The following is a 19,848-nucleotide window of genomic DNA, read 5'->3' on the forward strand; positions in this document are numbered from 1 at the left end:
AAGCCACTTTCCATACCCGTGGCAAAGTGAATCAGCGTGATGTTCGCGTATTGCGTTAGCAGAAACCTGATCACGTAATCGAACACGTATGTAACTCGCTTAAGATAATGGTTTTTGCTCTGTGAAAAGATTTACGGTCCTTCCTTTTTCTATATATCAGCTGTAACTAGTATATCGTACCTGGTCGTTCTTGAACATTAGTGCCTCAATTACAACAGGATATGGGTACAGATTTTATTTTCTAGCAAGATGGCGTGCCGCTAGATAATCACTGTGAGGTTGCGTATCCCCGTAGGAATGTGCCGACTTGGACGTGGTTGTCACGACGATCGCCTGACTTAACCCGGATGGACTTCTGTGTAAGGGGGTTACGATAAAGGCAGTGTTTCATCCTCTGCTTCCGGGAAACATTGAATGGTTCAGATGGCTCTGAGCACTATGGGACTTAACCTCTGAGGTCATCAGTCCCCTAGACTTAGAACTACTTAAACCTAAGGACATCACACACATCCGTGCCCGAGGCAGGATTCGAACCTGCGACCGTAGAAGTCGCGCGGTTCCGGACTGTTGGCCCTGTGTGCCTCAGTCGTATGCAGTCCTGATTGTGGCGCTCACCTGCACGGCGCCAAACACGCATACGACCATCATTGGCACCAAGGCAGAAGCGACTCTCATCGCTGAAGACGACACGTCTCCATTCGTCCCTCCATTCACGCCTGTCGCGACACCACTGGAGGCGGGCTGCACGATGTTGGGGCGTGAGCGGAAGACGGCCTAACGGTGTGCGGGACCGTAGCCCAGCTTCATGGAGACGGTTGCGAATGGTCCTCGCTGATGCCCCAGGAGCAACAGTGTCCCTAATTTGCTGGGAAGTGGAGGTGCGGTCTCCTACGGCACTGCGTAGGATCCTACGGTCTTGGCGTGCATCCGTGCGTCGCTGCGGTCCGGTCCCAGGTCGACGGGCACGTGCACCTTCCGCCGACCACTGGCGACAACATCGATGTACTGTGGAGACCTCACACCCCACGTGTTGAGCAATTCGGCGGTACGTCCACCCGGCCTCCCGCATGCCCACTATACGCCCTCGCTCAAAGTCCGTCAACTGCACATACGGTTCACGTCCACGCTGTCGCGGCATGCTACCAGTGTTAAAGACTGCGATGGAGCTCCGTATGCCACGCAAACTGGCTGACACTGACGGCGGCGGTGCACAAATGCTGCGCAGCTAGCGCCATTCGACGGCCAACACCGCGGTTCCTGGTGTGTCCGCTGTGCCGTGCTTGTGATCATTGCTTGTACAGCCCTCTCGCAGTGTCCGGAGCAAGTATGGTGGGTCTGACACACCGGTGTCAATGTGTTCTTTTTTCCATTTCCAGGAGTGTAGGTGCTTTGAAGGCGAGTGGTTATCGGATGCTTTTATAGACCACCTGCCTCAGGAGCAGTAGTGATGGGATATATGAGGGGAAACTTGGAGAATATTTCGCGTAAATTTGCTGGTCATGTTTGAGTACTAGTTGGAGATTTCAACTTATCGGCTATTGACTGGGGAACTTAAGTGATTAAAGCGGGACAGGGAAATCATGGAAAATTCGCCTAAATGCTTTATCCGAAAATTTTCTTGAACAATTAATCAAAGTACCAACTCTAGAAAATAGCGTATTAGATCTCCTGATCAACAACGGTCCCAGATATTTCTGCTCAGCGTAGATCAGGTTATCAGTGATCATAAAGCCGTTACAGTATCACTGAATACGGTTGAAAATAGGAATATAAACAGCGTAGGAAGACTTTTCTGCTTAGTAAGAGCGGAAAGACACAGATTTAAGATATTTGAATGAAAAGTCTCGGTTGTAAAATTGCTTTTATTAATAACAATTACAGGTTTCGCCCTTGTAAGGCGCTATCAGATTGTCTGGAGACAATAGAACAAAAATTAATATGACAAAATGGTAAAGGAAATGAGGCATGGTTCTCAGCTGTGCAGCCATGCGTACAAGGGACAATAACGCAGGGTGTGCCCCTTAAATCTGGACAAATGAAACTTTTTTCAAAAGCAAATTTATTAAAACAAAATACAAATGAAAATCCTTTTACATATACAACATTAATCGACGTAACCCCCTTCAGCTGCAATGACCGCCTCCAATCTCGTTCCTGAAGTGATCGCACACACTCTTTAGAACAGTACTATCCATAGTCGCGGATACTGCTTCGATAGCGGTGCGTAGAGATGCGGCGTTACGGTGCCTCTTCTTATTGGTTCAAAATGGTTCAAATGGCTCTGAGCACTATGGGACTTAACATCTGAGGTTATCAGTCCCCTAGAACTTAGAACTACTTAAATCTAACTAACCTAAGGACGTCACACACATCCATGCCCCAGACAGGATTCGAACCTGCGACCGTAGCGGTCAGGTATTATTGGCAACTCTTTCGACTACGCTCCTAGCATAGTAGTCGAGGAGGTTCAAATTCGGGCTATTCGGGGGCCAGAACTCCTCTGAATGTATGTCCGAGAGCCAGTTTTGGACTAAATGGCTCAAATGAGGTCCTCCTCTGCCATCCGACGCATTGTTCGCTCGCTGGCATTCGATACTGACGCCAATTTCCTCAATGATTAGCCCGCGTCGTCCGAAATCAGCGCCTGAGCGTTTTCGATGAGTGCCGCAGTTCGTCAAACGCGTTTCCTCGAATGGGGTTTCCTCGCCGGGTTGGCGGAACCTTCCCGAGACTTCTCCGAAGCATTATACAGAAGGGTCCAAAAAATGTATCCACTGTTTGAAAGTCCATAACTGGCAAATTAACTGACGGAGTTGTCTCAATTTTGCTAGTGTAATAGTTTGTAGTTCCGGCAATAGCCACACAATCGTTGTGTTGCGTTGTTTTGTTTTGTTTTGTCAAATGTCAGTCGCCAGATAGTCAGTTTTTTGTTCTTAGTTGCACCTGGTTACTCGAGTAAACATGGCTGGCGCAAGGCTTACATTAGATGAAAGGAAGTCAGTTTTGAAGTGGTATTTTAAGTACGAAAGCATTAATGAGGTTCAACGGCAATGGCGAAATGAGTATCAAACAGAGCCACCAACACGATTAACGATTCGTCGCATTCGAGACAAATTTGAAGTCGAAGGCTGTGTTAAAGTAGCACAAAAACAACGATCTGGACGACCTGTAACAGTAACAAGTCTAGCTAACTCCCGTCGTGTGTTACAATTCACTCACCACAGTAGTCTGTGAGACAGTGTGCCCGTGAAACTGGAGTGAGTCGCTCAAGTGTTCGGCGAATTTTGAAGAGAGCAAAGTGGAAGCGCTACATCCCACGATTGTTACATGCAATGAACGAAGACGACCCAGATCGTAGAATCGAGTACTGCGAGTAACCTTACTAACATGGTGCGCAACGATGAAGAGATTGCAGAGATGATTGTGTGGTCTGATGAGGCACAGTTCAAACTAAGTGGTACAGTAAATCGCCACAATTGCATCTAATGGGCCGCCAAAAATCTGAACGTCCATGTAGACAAAGCCGTAAATTTTCCAGGAGTAACATGCAATGAACGAAGACGACCCAGATCGTAGAATGGAGTACTGCGAGTAACCTTACTAACATGGTGCGCAACGATGAAGAGATTGCAGAGATGATTGTGTGGTCTGATGAGGCACAGTTCAAACTAAGTGGTACAGTAAATCGCCACAATTGCATCTAATGGGCCGCCAAAAATCTGAACGTCCATGTAGACAAAGCCGTAAATTTGCCAGGAGTAAATGTGTGGTGTGGGTTGTCTTACCGGGGCTTGATTGGGCCATTCTTCTTTGACTGCACGGTTACCGGTGAGGTGTACCTTCAGAAGCTTCAGACATCCAATTTCCCTGCCGTCCGAGACTTGTGTGGAGACGGAAGAGTTTACTTTCAACAAGATGGTGCTCCAGCCCACTACGAAAATCGTGTTAGGGCATATCTCGATGAAAATCTACCAGGAAGATGGATAGGCCGTAGAGGTGCTGTGGAGTATCCACCACGTTCCGCAGACCTGACTCCTCTGGACTTTTACCTATGGGGAACACTAAAGGATGTCGTTTATCGACAAAAGCCACGCACATTGGATGAACTTCGAGAATCCATCGTACACTCATGTGCAAATATCCAACTGAACACGTTGCAGTCTGTAGTTCGTGCTGCAGTTCATCGTTTGTGTGTGGAAATTAATGGTGACCATATCGAACACCTACACTGATATCTTTAAGTTGGACTTTAAGCTACACTTTCATAAAAAATGAGACATCTCCGTCAATTAGTTTGCAACTTATGGACTTCTAAACAGTGGATACATTTTTTTGGACCCCTCTGTATTTGGCCAAAATATCGTAAAAATCGATCTCGGATAATCGAAGAATTTAACATTTTAGTGGGCGAGCGACCAGCGCGAAGACTTTCGATAATTGCGGCTCTTCTGTTGTACTTCGTACTTGCCCGTAACATGTCGGCCATTTTGGGGTTCTGACTGTTCACTATATGATTATGGCTTTCAAGAACGCCAATCGTAACCTCCGGCTAAAGTACGAAATGGAAATTAAAATCTGCTCGGATTTAAGTGCCGCACCCTGTATAAGCATAAAGCCAAGTAAAATGTAGAACGATAAGCTTCATCCATCAGTTGCCGCTGAAGGGCATTTAATAAGAATAATAAAAGTTTGGATGTATCATCCGGTCGCCAAACACTTGAAGGACCTAATCGAGAAATAAAAGTAGAAAAACAAAATTAACCACGATTTATGGTGGGTGGTAAGAGAAATGGGAATGTAAAATAAATAAAATACCAGACCAGTTAGGTACCTTAGGTGTACTAAAGCACACAGCCACGCGTACACATACGAGCAGAGCAGGAAACGATCGGCTAAGCACGTCTCCCCAGGACAAAAATAGAATTATAAGGTGTGCCATTTCAGAGTATCTGAGCGATTAACACGAGAAGTTAATCTCCAGTACTATGCCCGTCATCAATGTACAGAGTTCGAGTAATGCACAAAAAGCCCTTAGGTATGTACTGAGCAAAGTTGTGAGAGATGGGAAAAACCCGCTGAGGTTAGACAACCGTATTAGAAAGCTGCTACAAAAGCAATGAGAAACTCACTGTGGATTTAAATAGCCGTAGCCCCACAGACAGACTAAAACTGGCCGAAGACAGAATCAGTCTGAAGAGAGCAATGAATAAAGCGTTGAAGGAATTCTAAAGTAAAATTCTATCAGCCAACTTGACAAAAACTTCTAACATATTTTAATCTTAAGTTAAATCAGTAAACTCATCGACACTGTGACCGTAATGGCATCGAAATGGAGAATAACGGAGAGATGGCCGAAATACTGAACGTCTTTTTCCAAAATTTTCACTGAGAAAGATCATACTGTGATCCCTTTTTTATACGGTCGGATGAATGTCAAAATGACATATGCTGAGTTAAGTGACGACGGGATACAAAAGCAACTGAAATAGCAGCTCAACAGAGGGAAGGTCACTGAATCTGACGGGATACCAGTATGATTCTAAATATAGTGCGCGAAAGGAAGTGCTCATCGTCTTGCAGTAGTGTTGCAGGAGCGAAGCATTCCTACTGATTGGAAGAAAGCGCATTTTCAAAAAGGTCCTCGAAATAACAGACAAAACTATAGGCTTACTTATCAAATTTATTTATTTAATCTGATCTGATTTGGTCCAACAAGCCCTCTCTTACATCAGGCCAGGGTTTTTCTCTCTCTCTCTCTCTCACACACACACACTACCTATAACACCATACTTAACTAAGCAATCATAATTTTAATATGAGAAGTAGTAACACTGGCATTACTTGTACTATTGCAGCCACTAATAGTGATGATGATGATGATGATGATGATAGGTGACATTAATAACAGTGATGATAGTGGCAGATATAAGATAAAATTATAGGTCTATACAACAGATGTTTTCTGATATAGCGAAACCGGCCACTGTGGCCGAGCGGTTGTAGGCGCTTCAGTCCGGAACCGCGCTGCTGCTACGGTCGCAGGCTCTAATCCTGCCTCGGGCATGGATGTGTGTGGTGTCCTTAGGTTAGTTAGGTTTAAGTAGTTCTAAGTCTAGGGGACTGATGACCTCAGATGTTAAGTCTCATAGTGCTTAGAGCCATTTGAACCACTTCTGATACAGAAATTTAAGGAGGCTAAATCGGCTAAGAAAATTAGGAAATCAGGAAGATCAGGTTGGAAAGAGTGATGTACAAGGGTAACAAGTGCATACAGGAAAAACAGTAAGATTATTGTAGCTTTAGCAGATACTTCATTATCTGCCCTCTGAAGCTGGAGATGTAATTCACGAGGGTCGCCCAAAAAGCAATATCAATCCCCTAGAACTTAGAACTACTTAAACCTAACTAACCTAATGACAGCACACAACACCATCACGAGGCAGAGAAAATCCCTGAACCCGCCGGGAATCGAACCCGGGAACCCGGGCGCGGGAAACGAGAACGCTACCGCACGACCACGAGCTGCAGACCCAAAAGCAATGCACCGCATTTTTTTCCTCAGCTGAAAACAATGCTATGGATGCGAAACGTTACGTATGTATTATCTGAAGTCTCCTGAGTGGGCGCGCCAAGTTCCCGTCACTTCCGACAGATAGCGTAGCTGCAGGACAGTTTGAAAATTGCGTCTGTAGGTGGTGTACGTTACAAGCGACGCGCTGTCATTGAATTTCTCACTGCAGAGAAAGAAGCTGTGGGGAATATTCACAAAATCTTGTGCAAAGTCTATGGAGCTTCTGCCGTCGATAGAATTGGGCACCGAGGGTCAGATCATCAGAAGGCGGTTCGGCGAAGCTCCACGATTTGCAGCGGTCAGGGAGAGCATCCACACTGTAACACCTTAAGTGTTGCAGCGAGCTAATGTTGTCATTCGCTAGGAGAGACGCTGGCGCTACATCCGTCAATCAGCAAAGGAAGTGTGGATGCAGTTATCCGCACTCTTGGATATTCAAAAGTGTGTGCAAGATGCGTCCCACGGTGTCTAACGGTGGATCAGAACTCACACAGACAAAAAAAAAGAAACGTTTCGAAGCTGAGGGGGAGGCCTTCTCGTCCCGGATTGTGACAGGTGATGAAACCTGGCTTCACCATTTTAAGCCCCGAAACAAAACGACGGTCGATGGAATGGCGCCATTCCCACTCCCCACAGAAGAAGAAATTCAAAGCCACTGCTGGGACTGTGACGGTGCGATGCTCATTGACGTGATGCCAAGCTGCGATACCCTTAATTCATAAGCTTATGTCAACACATTAACCAAACTCAAGACGCGCCTCTGGCGACTTCGGCGCCACAGCAACCCAGGATATGTTTTGCTGCAACACGATAACGCTGGGCCCCACACAAGTCTGGGGACTGCTGAACACATCGTAAAACAGGCTTGAGCAGTGTGACATCCATTCACTCTACGGCCTTGGCACAGCCTCCTCGAACTTCCACTTGTTTGGGCCCTTAAAGTATGCAATTTATGGAAAGCATTTTGAGGTCGATGAGGAGGTGATTCACAAAGTGAAGCAATGACTCCACCACCAGGACAAGGATTGGTACCGACAGGACATATATGCATATGTTTCGCGCTGGAGGAAGGCCATAGAAAAGGATGGAGATTACTTAAAAAAATGAGGTGCGTAGAGAAAACACCATTCTTTCGTGTGTGTGTAATTTTCATTATGTTCAGTAAACAATTGTTGAAGAAAAAAATGCGGTGCATTACTTTATGTGCAACCCTTGTAGTTTTCTAATATAATACAGGAAGTTATTCCAGAGTCGGGTTCCTGCTACTGAGAAGGATTTCGGGAAAGTGGCTGAACAGTGGAGTGAGACAAAGGATTTTGCTCTGACGGAGGAGAATGTTTCTGCAATGTCATTTAAGGTCGAGGGGAGATATGAGGGACAGTGTTCATTGATAGGACAGTAGAATAGACAGAGGGTATGGAATTATTTGCACCTGTCTGCACGCGGCCACGATAGCTGTGCATATGATGGTGAAATGTGATCAAGGAGTCGAACATCACAGAAATAACGAACACAGGCATTCATACCAAGTTACAGACGCTGTGAGCTTTCCTGAGGAAGGCCTTGTATCGCTATAATCAATAACTGGAAGTGTTTGTACAAGATTCGTTTTAAGGTCAAAAGGGAAGAGCTTTTTATGTATTTGTAGGACAAGAAGAGATGCTGATGCCTTCTTGCACATTACAGTTACGTGCTCATTCCAATTTAGATATTGACACATTATTACCCCTAGACTCTTTGCTGAAGGGGAGAAGTTGATATTTGTCCCATTTGAGGTTAAATATGATAGGGATTCCCGATATTTCGGGCTAACGAGCCTTGAATGACCAACCAATGCCGCATGGGTTTTGGATGGGTTGTGCTTTAACCCTATATCTTGCGCCCATTTTGATAACGTACACAGGTCGTACTGAGATTCTCGAAAGCTGTCTTCAGATTTATGGATTTTGCACTTAGATCAAACTGGAGGACATCATCGTAGGGGTAGCCGAGCGGTATTAGGCGCTACAGTCTGGAACCGCGCGACCGCTACGGTAGCAGTTTCGAATCCTGCCTCGAGCATGGATGTGTGTGATGTCCTTAGGTTGAAGTAGTTCTAAGTTCTAGGGGGACCGATGACCTCCGAAGTTAAGTCCCATTGTGCTCAGAGCAATTTGAACCGTTTTGTCATCACAGTACATGTGGTATTTGAAGTAAGAGAAGACTGAGACTGATCATTCACGTAGAATGAAAACACTGTAGGACCTAATACCGAACCCTGGGAAATGCTTAATACTGCCTACCTCCATTTTGACAATACGGTGCTGGACATGATGGATTGCTAGCGAGACTTCAGGTACGAGCTAAACCATTGCACTGCACTTGGCTAGAGATTTATACTGCTCAGTCTGGCAAGCAAAATGTCGAGGCTGAAAGTGTTAAAGACCTTGCTGAAGTTTAAGAAGCACATGATAGTCGCATTTTCTGCAGCCAATGCGAGCTTCAGATCCTCTGTTACCTTTTTAAAGGCACATGTTGTGCTGTGATGTTTACAGAAGCCTCACTGTCATTTGGCAAGTAGGTTGTTTGTAGTTAGGTCGTGGACTAAATATTTTAAGGACCTGGGCAGTGCAGGAGGAATGCAAATAGGTCTGTAATCAGAGATTCTTTGGTAGTGTCTTTTCAAGTAATGGCTTAACTAGTCCTTGTTTTCAGGTCTCAGGGAAAACACTCGTGGTTAAGGAGTGGTTCAAGATAACTGTTATAGTGGGTCAATAATAAATTCCATCATTTGGACTGTGATGCCATCGTGTTCAGTAGATGCCGATCTGGTACACATAGCTTTCTTGACAGTGTCACAAGTGACATGCTTTAGACAAATTTTCGTGGCAACAGTCGTTTAGCCCCATGAAGTAACCAACGAGTCTATTTCGTTTGTGGTTCAATTGTCGTTGTGGATAATGTGATGTACCGGTTCAGTTCATTGGCCGGTCAATGGTATCAGCTGCAGCTTTTACTTTGCCTATACCGAGACTATGCAGGCTTTTCCAAAGGACAGCTGGTCTATTTCTGTTGTGCGTTAACGTATGGGCATGTCAGAGTTTTGCGTTTCTCACAGCGTGACTGACTGTTCCACTTCTGCTTGTAAGTAATATGATTCTCAGGGACGGGGCACAGTTTGTATGCCCGATGTGCAGCGTCTCTGAGACTCACGAGCTGTTTTAGTACTTCAGTTAGCCAAGATGCAAGTTTCCTTCTCACTCTTCCAGTCTTTAATGGGGTATATTTGTCACATAATTGAGTTAGTTTGTTACTAAACCCTTTAAGCTTCTCATTTATGTACGAGAATGGTATATACGTTTCCCAAGCTATTTCTTGGGCATCGGGTGCGAGTTCAGATAAATAATGCGTTTGAATTCTCAGTACGTGGTCACATGCGGTTTCCTTCTGCTACATTCTAGAGAGTACGCCATGAAAATTATATCATGGCCGGACATCTCAGGTACAGATATTTGAGAAGTATGAATTGCTCTGTTTGGGAATTTCGTTGCAAATGTATCTACGACAGTGTGACTACTGTTCGTACGATGAGTAGGAGCAAGCTGAAGTAGTGACACGTTTGAGGAAGAAAGCATCCGCTTAAATTTCACACTTACATCTCTCACGTCAGTCAGCTGTAGAATTTAAGAACATGTTTCACGCTCGCCTATTGTGATATTTCCTCTGTGGAAACCCCACTCGAGTGAAACCCAGCTCGCTCTATTTGTCCACCAGACCGAGAAAGCAGTAGATACCGGTGCTCAGGTCGAAGTCTTCCTTGATTTCCACACTGCCGCCTAAAAGAAATACAAATGAATGGAATATAATACCAGCTGTAGTATTGAATTGAGCTGTTCATTACAAAAGAACATAGGATGTCATTCTCAACGGTGGGAAATCTTCAGATGGAAAAATGTTGTATTCGACTACTACTTTTCACTTTATATAGCGGATAATGCCAGGAGTTCAATGAGGCTTTTCGCAGAGGACGCAATTATATACAACCAAGTCGTAACGCCGGGGAACTGTAGGGTAAAGGAGGATGACTTGTAGAGGATTAAGGCTTGGGTCAGGGATGGTCAACCGACCCCCAAGATAACGTGTTACGCATAAACAGGTAGACAGGCAAATTACAATATCGCATGATTACAGGAGCTAAGAGTATGTGTATGGAATGTTTTCAAGTGGAATGACCACAAAAAAGGGAAAAAAAGAAAATAATTGCATGCAAGGGAGGCAACTGGCAGACTTACCGGAAGAATGCTCAGAAAGTGTAGTCCATCCACAAAGGATGTAGTTTACGAAACCCTTCGCTCGACCAAAGCTTGAGTATTGCCCGTCAGTCTGAGATCCATAACAGATAGCATTGATTAGAAGAAACAGAGAAGACCCAAAGAAGAGCAGCGCGTTTCTTAAGGGGACCACACGGTGGTTCAGATCGAAAAAAATCGATTTTCGGTTTTCATCATATTTCGATGGATTAAGGTTTTATTTAAGTACTCTGAAAAGGATTTTGCTGAAAAAAATTTTTTTTCAAGCATTTAAAGAGCATTTTCCTACAACGTGTGTTTTGTGCCACGCCCACTTTTTTTGTCACGCACTGCCAACCCACCCACTGTCAACTCTAAGCCATATGGAGATGCCATTATTAGCAGAACAGAAGTGTAGGCCATGTTCAAAAACGTTTGGGAACAAGGCTGAGAAAACTAACTGTTGATATGAGAGGAAAAAAATTAGAAGATGGAAATTTGTTGACCGGTCAGGGTGGGATGACTAAAACTAAAATAGAAAACTTGCAGGTATACTATGGGCAGGCAATTAGGAGAAATAAAGAAAATCTGGAGGCAATGAAGAGAGATGCTTGGGCCATGTTCTTCCACAAGTCCTCTACTGATAATCCATGTCATGGATTGTGTCCATCAGGAGAAAATTCGTGATGCAAATACAATAGGGCTCAGGCAACTGGACAATCTTATTCTCACCAGCATTCTCTTCCTGATGCTGTTGTTGCAGCAATTAAACCTACTTTCTGAGACTTGGCTCATCCTGGCCTTCTAAGGAAATATCTGCATGGGCAGACACAGAACTCGAATGTTTCTACAGAATAATTTGGAACCGCCTTCCTAAAACTGTATTTGTAGGCATGCATACAATGAAACTAGGAGTTCATAATGCTGTTATTACATTCAATTGTGGTAACATTGGAATGTGTTGGGTACTGAAAAAGCTGGGAATTAATCCTGGTGAAAATATCATCACTGGGCTGCAACACTGCGATAAAACGAGGATAGCCGATGCAGACAGGTCTGCATCTAATGTGGCCAATAAAGCAAGACAAACATCCAGAAAGGTGAAACAGAAGCTGGAAGACCTGCTAGAGGCCAAAAGAGGGCCATCATATGCAGCAGGACAGTTTTAATTAATTGTAAGTAACAAATTTCAAAAGTTTTTTCTTTAAAGTAAATTTCCTGCAAACTGAAATGTGCAGTACATATACCCATTATATCAGAAACTATCATAGATAAATGAATGAAATTTTTAGAGACTGCACAACATAAAAAGCCACCTCTGTTAGTACATTAATTAATATTCCCCCATTAGGAAGATCACAAAAATATTTTCTGCAGAAAAACTTAACATTTTTGTTAATAAATTTAAAAAAGTATTTTTAAAAACTATAAAATGGATAAAGTAGATTTTAGTACAGTTCACTCTATCAGAATCATGTAACATACAGTAAAAATATTAAGGTCCTGCATCAAATAGATTTTTTTTTCAGAAATAGGTCAAATACTTGCCCAAATTAACATGGGTTAGATAGGCAGGGTGTGGTCCCCTTAATAGGTTTGTCTAGAAGACGCGAAGGTGCCAAGGACATTTTCAGTCAACACCACTGGCAGACGCTGTAAAAGTGGCGTTTGCATCACAGAGCAGTTTAACGTTGAAGCTCCGAGAGCGTAGGTTCCAGGAAGAGTCAACGGATATATTGGTTCCCCTACGTTCATCTCCCGAAAATACCTTGGGGTAAAACCAGAGAGATCCGAGCTCGCACGGAGGTTACCAAAAACCTTTCTTTCTGCAAATCAGGAACGGGCCAAGTGACAGGGTACAAAAAGTACCCTCCGCCCCACACTGCAAAGTGGTTTACGGAATACAGGTGTGGATGCAAATACTGCTGACTCTTACAAAACTTGCCAGTAGCAGGATCATTCGTAGTGTTCTACTCACATCCTGGATCTCCTGGCGGCGCGACACGTAGCTGCCCACCTCCCACAGCTCGGCGCCCAGCTTGTCGGCCAGGGATTTGAACCTGCAACACGAGAAACATGTATATGGTTAGCATTGCGGTAGGTACACATGGCAAAGCTACACACAGCGAGGTATGAGGGCCGAGCTGCCGGCACTGCTGGCGACCGTGGCCTATACGGCTTCGCGTATCACCCTAGAAGTATACCCGCCTGTTGCTCTGATCATCATGAAGACACCTACCTAAAAACAAGCGTGAAATTTCGATATGTGCTGAAACATCGCCTGCTAAAAGTTCAGAGAATTTGCAGAAACAATTCATTTTGCATTCTTTTGTTTCCCCAGCAGTTTAGTCAATAATTAAAACCAAAGTTCTTTGTTCACTGAAGCATCTGCCTGTGGCCGTTAAGAGGCAGTGGCGCGCATATGTCGGAAGAGGGCAGGCGCAGAGCTCACGCAGGCTGAGAGGGAAAGCACGGAGCCGCTGGCCAAGACCAGAACAAAGTGTTACCGTCTTTCAATTGGTTCATACTTCTTGTGCATACTGCGGTCAGAGTGCTTCGTTGCGACGAAGCAACTCCATGAACGCTTAATAACGTGATAATTTTATGTAAGCATCAGTTACTTTTCACTTCTTCTGAAAGAAGCGATAGTATGATTAATGTTGATTTGTACGAACATGGCCCTCTTGTGCCAAGCAGGGCTGTAGTCGAATCTCATCTGCACAACCCTCTTAGGTCACCAGCTGGACGTTCCTCGGCCTCTGGTTGGGCACTCCTGGAAATTTCGATGCAAAGCCTTGGTCACACCAGGTCCTGGTCTCTGATGCTGCTCACAGCGGCCCTAACACGGCGACACTGCATATCTCTCTTTTCACGGTCGCTCCCACCAGTTTTCCTCCAAGTCAAACTCAACTGTAGTGGCTGCATCAGAGCCATCTGCTTTCAGCCAGTGCTCCCTGGGTCTAGGCCTCCGCCATCATTTCTCACCCGTCCCATGGCCACCTCCTCCCTTCGAACACCACATCGAGATAGTTATGCCACCCTTCCCATGGGGAGGGGAGGGGACGTGGGGGGGAACGCTGTGTCCCCTCGTTATTGCTTCCAACACAGGCACCAACCATAAAAGTCACGTATCAAAGGTTGCCCCGGCTCCAGCCCAGTAAAGACACCTTCTCTAGAGATTAGACAAACATTGCCCACATCAACAGACATACGCCGAATTGTTAACAGTTGGGCCGGCTGGAGTGATCGAGCGGTCCTAGGCGCTTCAGTCTGGAATTTCACGACGGCTACGGTCGCAGGTTCGACTCCTGCCTCGGGCACGGATGTGTGTGGTGTCCTTAGGTTAGTTAGGTTTAAGTAGTTCTAAGTTGTAGGGGACTGATGACCTCAGATGTTAAGTCCCATAGTGCCCAGAGCCATTTGAACGTTTTTTTTTTTTTTTTTTTTTTTTTTTTGTTAACAGTTGAACCTCCAGCAGCCACCACTGTACTGTGTGGCGCCAGCCTCGCAACAGACGCACAAACATCCTCACAAACAGAGGTGTCACTGCAGCTCTATCTCGCTTCTGCAAGTCACATGCATAGGCCTGACTGCTCTGCACCCAGTAAACACTACAGGCCTACACTGACTGTGCCTAAAAACTCATCAATTGGAGTTCACATCGTCAGTCCTATAATGGGGTTTCACTTCAGTTTCCAGAGACTTCAACCGAGCTACCGCCTCGATGGACCTCTTCTCGATCAACCTCGAGCCATCACCTCGCTAGACCTCGTCTCGGCCGTCCTCGGCCTACTGCCTCGCAGGACCGTCCAAGAAGCTACCTCCACGCTGGACCTCGTCTCAGCCAACCTCGACCTACCACGTTGCTGTCCTTAAGCTGGGTGCTTCCCTGGACTCTCTCCAGTCTATCCTCGCGCAGCCTACTGCTCTCGGCCGACCACAGCCCAATGGACTTTATTTGCGTAAGAACATTCCTGCGCAACGCAGGTGATTAACTTTTGCGTGAACCAAGTAGTGTGGGCTGACGTATCAAGGAAGCTGTCAAATTCTATTCTGTTCCTTAGACTTAATACGGATACAGTTGTTCTTTGCTACGTGCCCCCTTCGATCGTAGCGCGTTGTTCCCTTTCATCACGAACACTATAATGTGTAATAAGTCCTTCAGTTTTCAACTGTAAAACGTTGAAGATTGGAGCTTTCTGCCAAATTAAAACGTTGTGCTGGGCCGCAACTTGTACCTGGATCTTTGCCTTCTGTCGCAAGTGAAGTTTGGATGGTAACAGGTGAGGTATTGTAGAAAGTAAAGCTGTGAGACTGGTTCGTGAGTCGTGCTTGGGTAGCTAAATCGGTAGGGCACTTGTCCGTGAAAGGCAAACATCTCAGGTTCGAGCCCCAGTCCGGCATACGGTTTTAATCTGTCGAAGTTTCAGCCTACAGCGACTGTTTCTGCCAGTTCTTACACATCCGTCAAGGCCTCTTTCGTGACGTGATGCGCGGAGAGTGATGTATGAACGAACGTATCAATGAATGGACTCTCCTTGGCTCTTTTAAATGGACCCTGCATCGGATCTATCTGAAAGCTACTTGAAGAAAATCCCATCGACGCTTTGGTACTGAAATACGGTACGCAACGTCAATTCCAAAACTGCGATACTGCCACGATGAAAATGGCCATGTCAGAAGTCCCAGTAAAAGTGAGCCTTCAAATTCTGGAACTAGAAACACTCTGCCACCGTACCTACATGGTTACTCTGCAATTCACACTTAAGTGCCTGGCAGAGGGTTAATCGAACCATTTTCATACTACTTCTCTACCATTCCACTCTCGAATGGCGCGTGGGATAAAGGAAGACAAAATGGTTCAAATGGCTCTGAGCACTATGGGACTCAACTGCTGTGGTTATCAGTCCCCTAGAACTTAGAACTACTTAAACCTAACTAACCTAAGGACATCACACACATCCATGCCCGAGGCAGGATTCGAACCTGCGACCGTAGCAATCGCACGGTTCCGGACTGCGCGCCTAGAACCGCGAGACCACCGCGGCCGGCAAAGGAAGACCTAAATCTTTCCGTTCGAGCTCTGATTTCTCTTATTTTATTATGATGATCTTTTCTCCCTGCGTAGGTGGGTGTCAACAAAATATTTTCGAATTCGGAAGATCCTGCTGCCTACTATGTGTGCCAGTTCTCATCCAAAATTGCCGCATATCCTAGTAGCCTACCTCTCTGCGCTACTTTAAGTGCGCTCTGGGAGTCGAGACAACTACTGTCAGGTTCATCTGTCCGAAAAATGAAAAACAAAAACATGCTGATTCAACGATTGTAGAATAAGAGAGCAACTGTTTCCTACCAGTTAGTCCACGACAAACAAGAAGCATAGGGTAGCATCGTGCGACAACTTCGGTACCAACTCCGTGACCACGCCTAGAGGACGGTGTGATGCTAACCGAGCGTCGTGTCATCCTCTGCCGCATTTGCTTTTAGAGATTCAGAGAAACCCCAGGAAACTACAGCTGGACTTTGTGGACGGGGGAAGGATTTGAACCTCCGTCCTGCCGAATGCGGGTTCTTTACATTACACGTGCCGGGAAAGGCAAAGACTTTGTACCGGGAACGAATAAATCCAAAGACTTTGCCAGCTGTGACGAATTTCATACTCACAGACTCAACATAAAAATAACTAAAATAATAACAACAAATATTATAATTCGCCACTGTAGACAGAATCATTAACTGTCTTTTAGACTCGTTATCTACAAACAATCAACAAATGTTTATTTCAGTTCATAGAAAGTGTGTGTATGTAAACACGATTCGAAATACGAGCCTCAGAGTTCACTAAAACGTAAATAACTGTTCGCCTGTGCCTTCAAAGCAACCACGCATTTTGAAGACTTTTACTTGAATAGCATTTTGCCCTGTGCTGCCAGACAATACCAATGGTTCTTCTGAAATTCCATATGTATAAATCGCCCATGCCTGTTTAGTTTAAATAAAGCCACCTTATTAAGCGTGTAATATGGGGACCAATAAAAATGATTTATTAGAGTTGTTTGAATCTTTCAGTTGAGTTTCGTGGAAGCTGACGTTATGCCTAACCTAATGCGGTCACATTTGTAGTAAAAATACGACTGCATCTAACGACTTTCCGTTTTGTCCTTACAGCGCTAATGGCAGAAAGAACCATTTGTGCGTGAAGGTGATTCACAACAGCGGCGAACTTACCAGTAATTTGGGGACAGTATCCTTATAACCCGAGCACTACGCCGCTGGTGAATTAGACTATTGTGAAGGCCACTGACTCATAGGTCGGTCGCGGACGCTAGATTGATTAATTGGACTCGCAGCGGGCAGCACTGGACGCGAGAAGACCAGCGAACGCCCACACAGTAATGACTGAGATACGCTACGTCGTAACTCTGACAACACAACTGGTCTGCCTGTTACCTACTACAAACGTTGCTTTCTTCCTCCAGTGTTTGTCCAAGACTAAACTCCTTTGGCACCGCACCATTTCCACCGCACGCAAAATCTGACTTTTTGACGATTCACAGGATTTGGCTGGTGCAGAACAACTGCCTCCTTTTTTTTGTTTCAAATTCCGTACCTCAATCGGAGGAACGGGACCCTTACAGGATCACTTTTTTGTCTGTCTGTCTATCTGAGTATTAAGACCGCTTTTTCTTAGGAAAGTGTAGATGTATCAAGATTAAATGTGTGCTACTTACTAAAGTCTACTGCCCCTTGGCGGTGTAAAAAATTAAGCTTCTAAGTCAATGCAACAAAGACGTATGACAAGTTTTTGGTACTCCCAAACTCACTCATGAAAACTTACAGGGTCCTCCTCGTTGACATAGAATCGTAAAATTTGACAAGAAGCAAGATTAAATTCCAAATGGTTCAGATGGCTCTGAGCACTATGGGACTTAACATCTAAGGTCATCAGTCCTCTAGAACTTAGAACTACTTAAACCTAACCAACCTAAGGCCATCACACACGTCCATATCCGAGGCAGGATTCGAACCTGCGACCGTAGCCGTCGCGCTGTTCCAGACTGAAGCGCCTAGAGCCGCTCGGCCACAGCGGCCGGCAAGCAAGATTAATTTGCAGTTATATCACATAATACATTTTTTTCCGTGACAAGTTTACATTGCATCCTAACTGCTGTAGGGATTTTGATATGGTTTTCAGTAATAGGTAGAGTGATTCACGAGGAAGGTTTTTGTGTATACACACATCAAAAAAAGTTTTGCATCACCCCAGTTGCCAGAACTCCTGACGTTGACTGTGCATACTGTATCACAGACACAGTCCTTTTGACTGTTCAGACACCGCCCAAAGATGCAAGCAACCATGCATGAGCAGCGCCTATTAGACGGAGGGGCCCGACAGCCGATCAGTTCCAGTCATTCCACCAGGAAGGAGGTACACGGCTCGTGTTGTCTGTAGCTCAACCAGGCCCAGGCGGCCAATACCGCGGTTCAGTCGCGACCGCATTGTTACTTTGTGCCAGGAAGGGCTCCCAACAAGTGAAGTGTTCAGGCGTCCCGGAGTGAACCAAAGCGATGTTGTTCGGACACGGATCAGATACACAGAGACAGGAACTGTCGACGACATGCCTCGCTCGGGCTGTCCAATGGCTGCTACTGCAGTGGATGACCGCTGCCTACGAATTACGGCTCGGAGGAACCCTAACAGCAACGCCACCATGTTGAATAATGCTTTTCGTGCAGCCACAGGGCGTCGTGTTACGACTCAAACTGTGCGCAATAGGCTGCATGATGCACAACTTCACTCCCGACCTCCATGACGAGGTCCATATTTGCAACCACGCCACCATCCAGCGCGATACACATGGGCCCAACAACATCCCGAAAGGACTGCTCAGGGTTGGCATCATGTTCTCTTCTCTGATGAGTGTCGCATATGCCTTCAAACAAACAATGGTTGGAGACGTATTTGGAGACAACACGGTCAGGCTGAACGTCTTAGACACACTGTGCAGCGAGTGCAGCAAGGGGGAGGTTCCCTGTTGTTTTGGGTGGCATTACATGGGGCCGACGTACGCCGCTGGTGGTCAGGGAAGGCGCCGTAACGGTTGTACGATGCGTGAATGCCATCCTCCGACCGATAGTGTAACCATATTTCTAGATTTCCGGAAATCTTTTGACACCGTTCCTCACAAGCGACTTCTAATCAAGCTGCGGAGCTATGGGGTATCGTCTCAGTTGTGCGACTGGATTCGTGATTTCCTGTCAGGAAGGTCGCAGTTCGTAGTAATAGACGGCAAATCATCGAGTAAAACTGAAGTGATATCAGGTGTTCCCCAGGGAAGCGTCCTGGGACCTGTACTGTTCCTGATCTATATAAATGACCTGGGTGACAATCTGAGCAGTTCTCTTAGACTGTTCGCAGATGATGCTGTAATTTACCGTCTAGTAAGGTCATCCGAAGACCAGTATCAGTTGCAAAGCGATTTAGAAAAGATTGCTGTATGGTGTGTCAGGTGGCAGTTGACGCTAAATAACGAAAAGTGTGAGATGATCCACATGAGTTCCAAAAGAAATCCGTTGGAATTCGATTACTCGATAAATAGTACAATTCTCAAGGCTGTCAATTCAACTAAGTACCTGGGTGTTAAAATTACGAACAACTTCAGTTGGAAGGACCACATAGATAATAATGTCGGGAAGGCGAGCCAAAGGTTGCGTTTCATTGGCAGGACACTTAGAAGATGCAACAAGTCCACTAAAGAGACAGCTTACACTAGACTCGTTCGTCCTCTGTTAGAATATTGCTGCGCGGTGTGGGATCCTTACCAGGTGGGATTGACGGAGGACATCGAAAGGGTGCAAAAAAGGGCAGCTCGTTTTGTATTATCGCGTTATAGGGAGAGAGTGTGGCAGATATGATACACGATTTGGGATGGAAGTCATTACAGCATAGACGTTTTTCGTCGCGGCGAGACCTTTTTACGAAATTTCAATCACCAACTTTTTCTTCCG

General features: G+C 45.4%; 1 protein-coding gene across 4 annotated transcripts in view; it reads right to left on the bottom strand.

Moving 5' to 3' along the window:
• Positions 1 to 19,848, bottom strand: part of LOC126272139 (voltage-dependent calcium channel subunit alpha-2/delta-3) — a 686,714-nt gene that overhangs the window by 524,752 nt on the left and 142,114 nt on the right. For all 4 annotated transcript variants that reach the window (XM_049974752.1, XM_049974751.1, XM_049974753.1 and 1 more), the window contains exon 2: positions 12,818 to 12,899. In XM_049974752.1, coding sequence (XP_049830709.1) covers positions 12,818 to 12,899 — 82 coding nt within the window. The remainder of the gene's footprint in view (positions 1 to 12,817; positions 12,900 to 19,848) is intronic.

This window comes from Schistocerca gregaria, chromosome 5 (assembly GCF_023897955.1).
Source record: "Schistocerca gregaria isolate iqSchGreg1 chromosome 5, iqSchGreg1.2, whole genome shotgun sequence".
NCBI classification, from domain to species: Eukaryota; Metazoa; Arthropoda; class Insecta; order Orthoptera; family Acrididae; genus Schistocerca; species Schistocerca gregaria.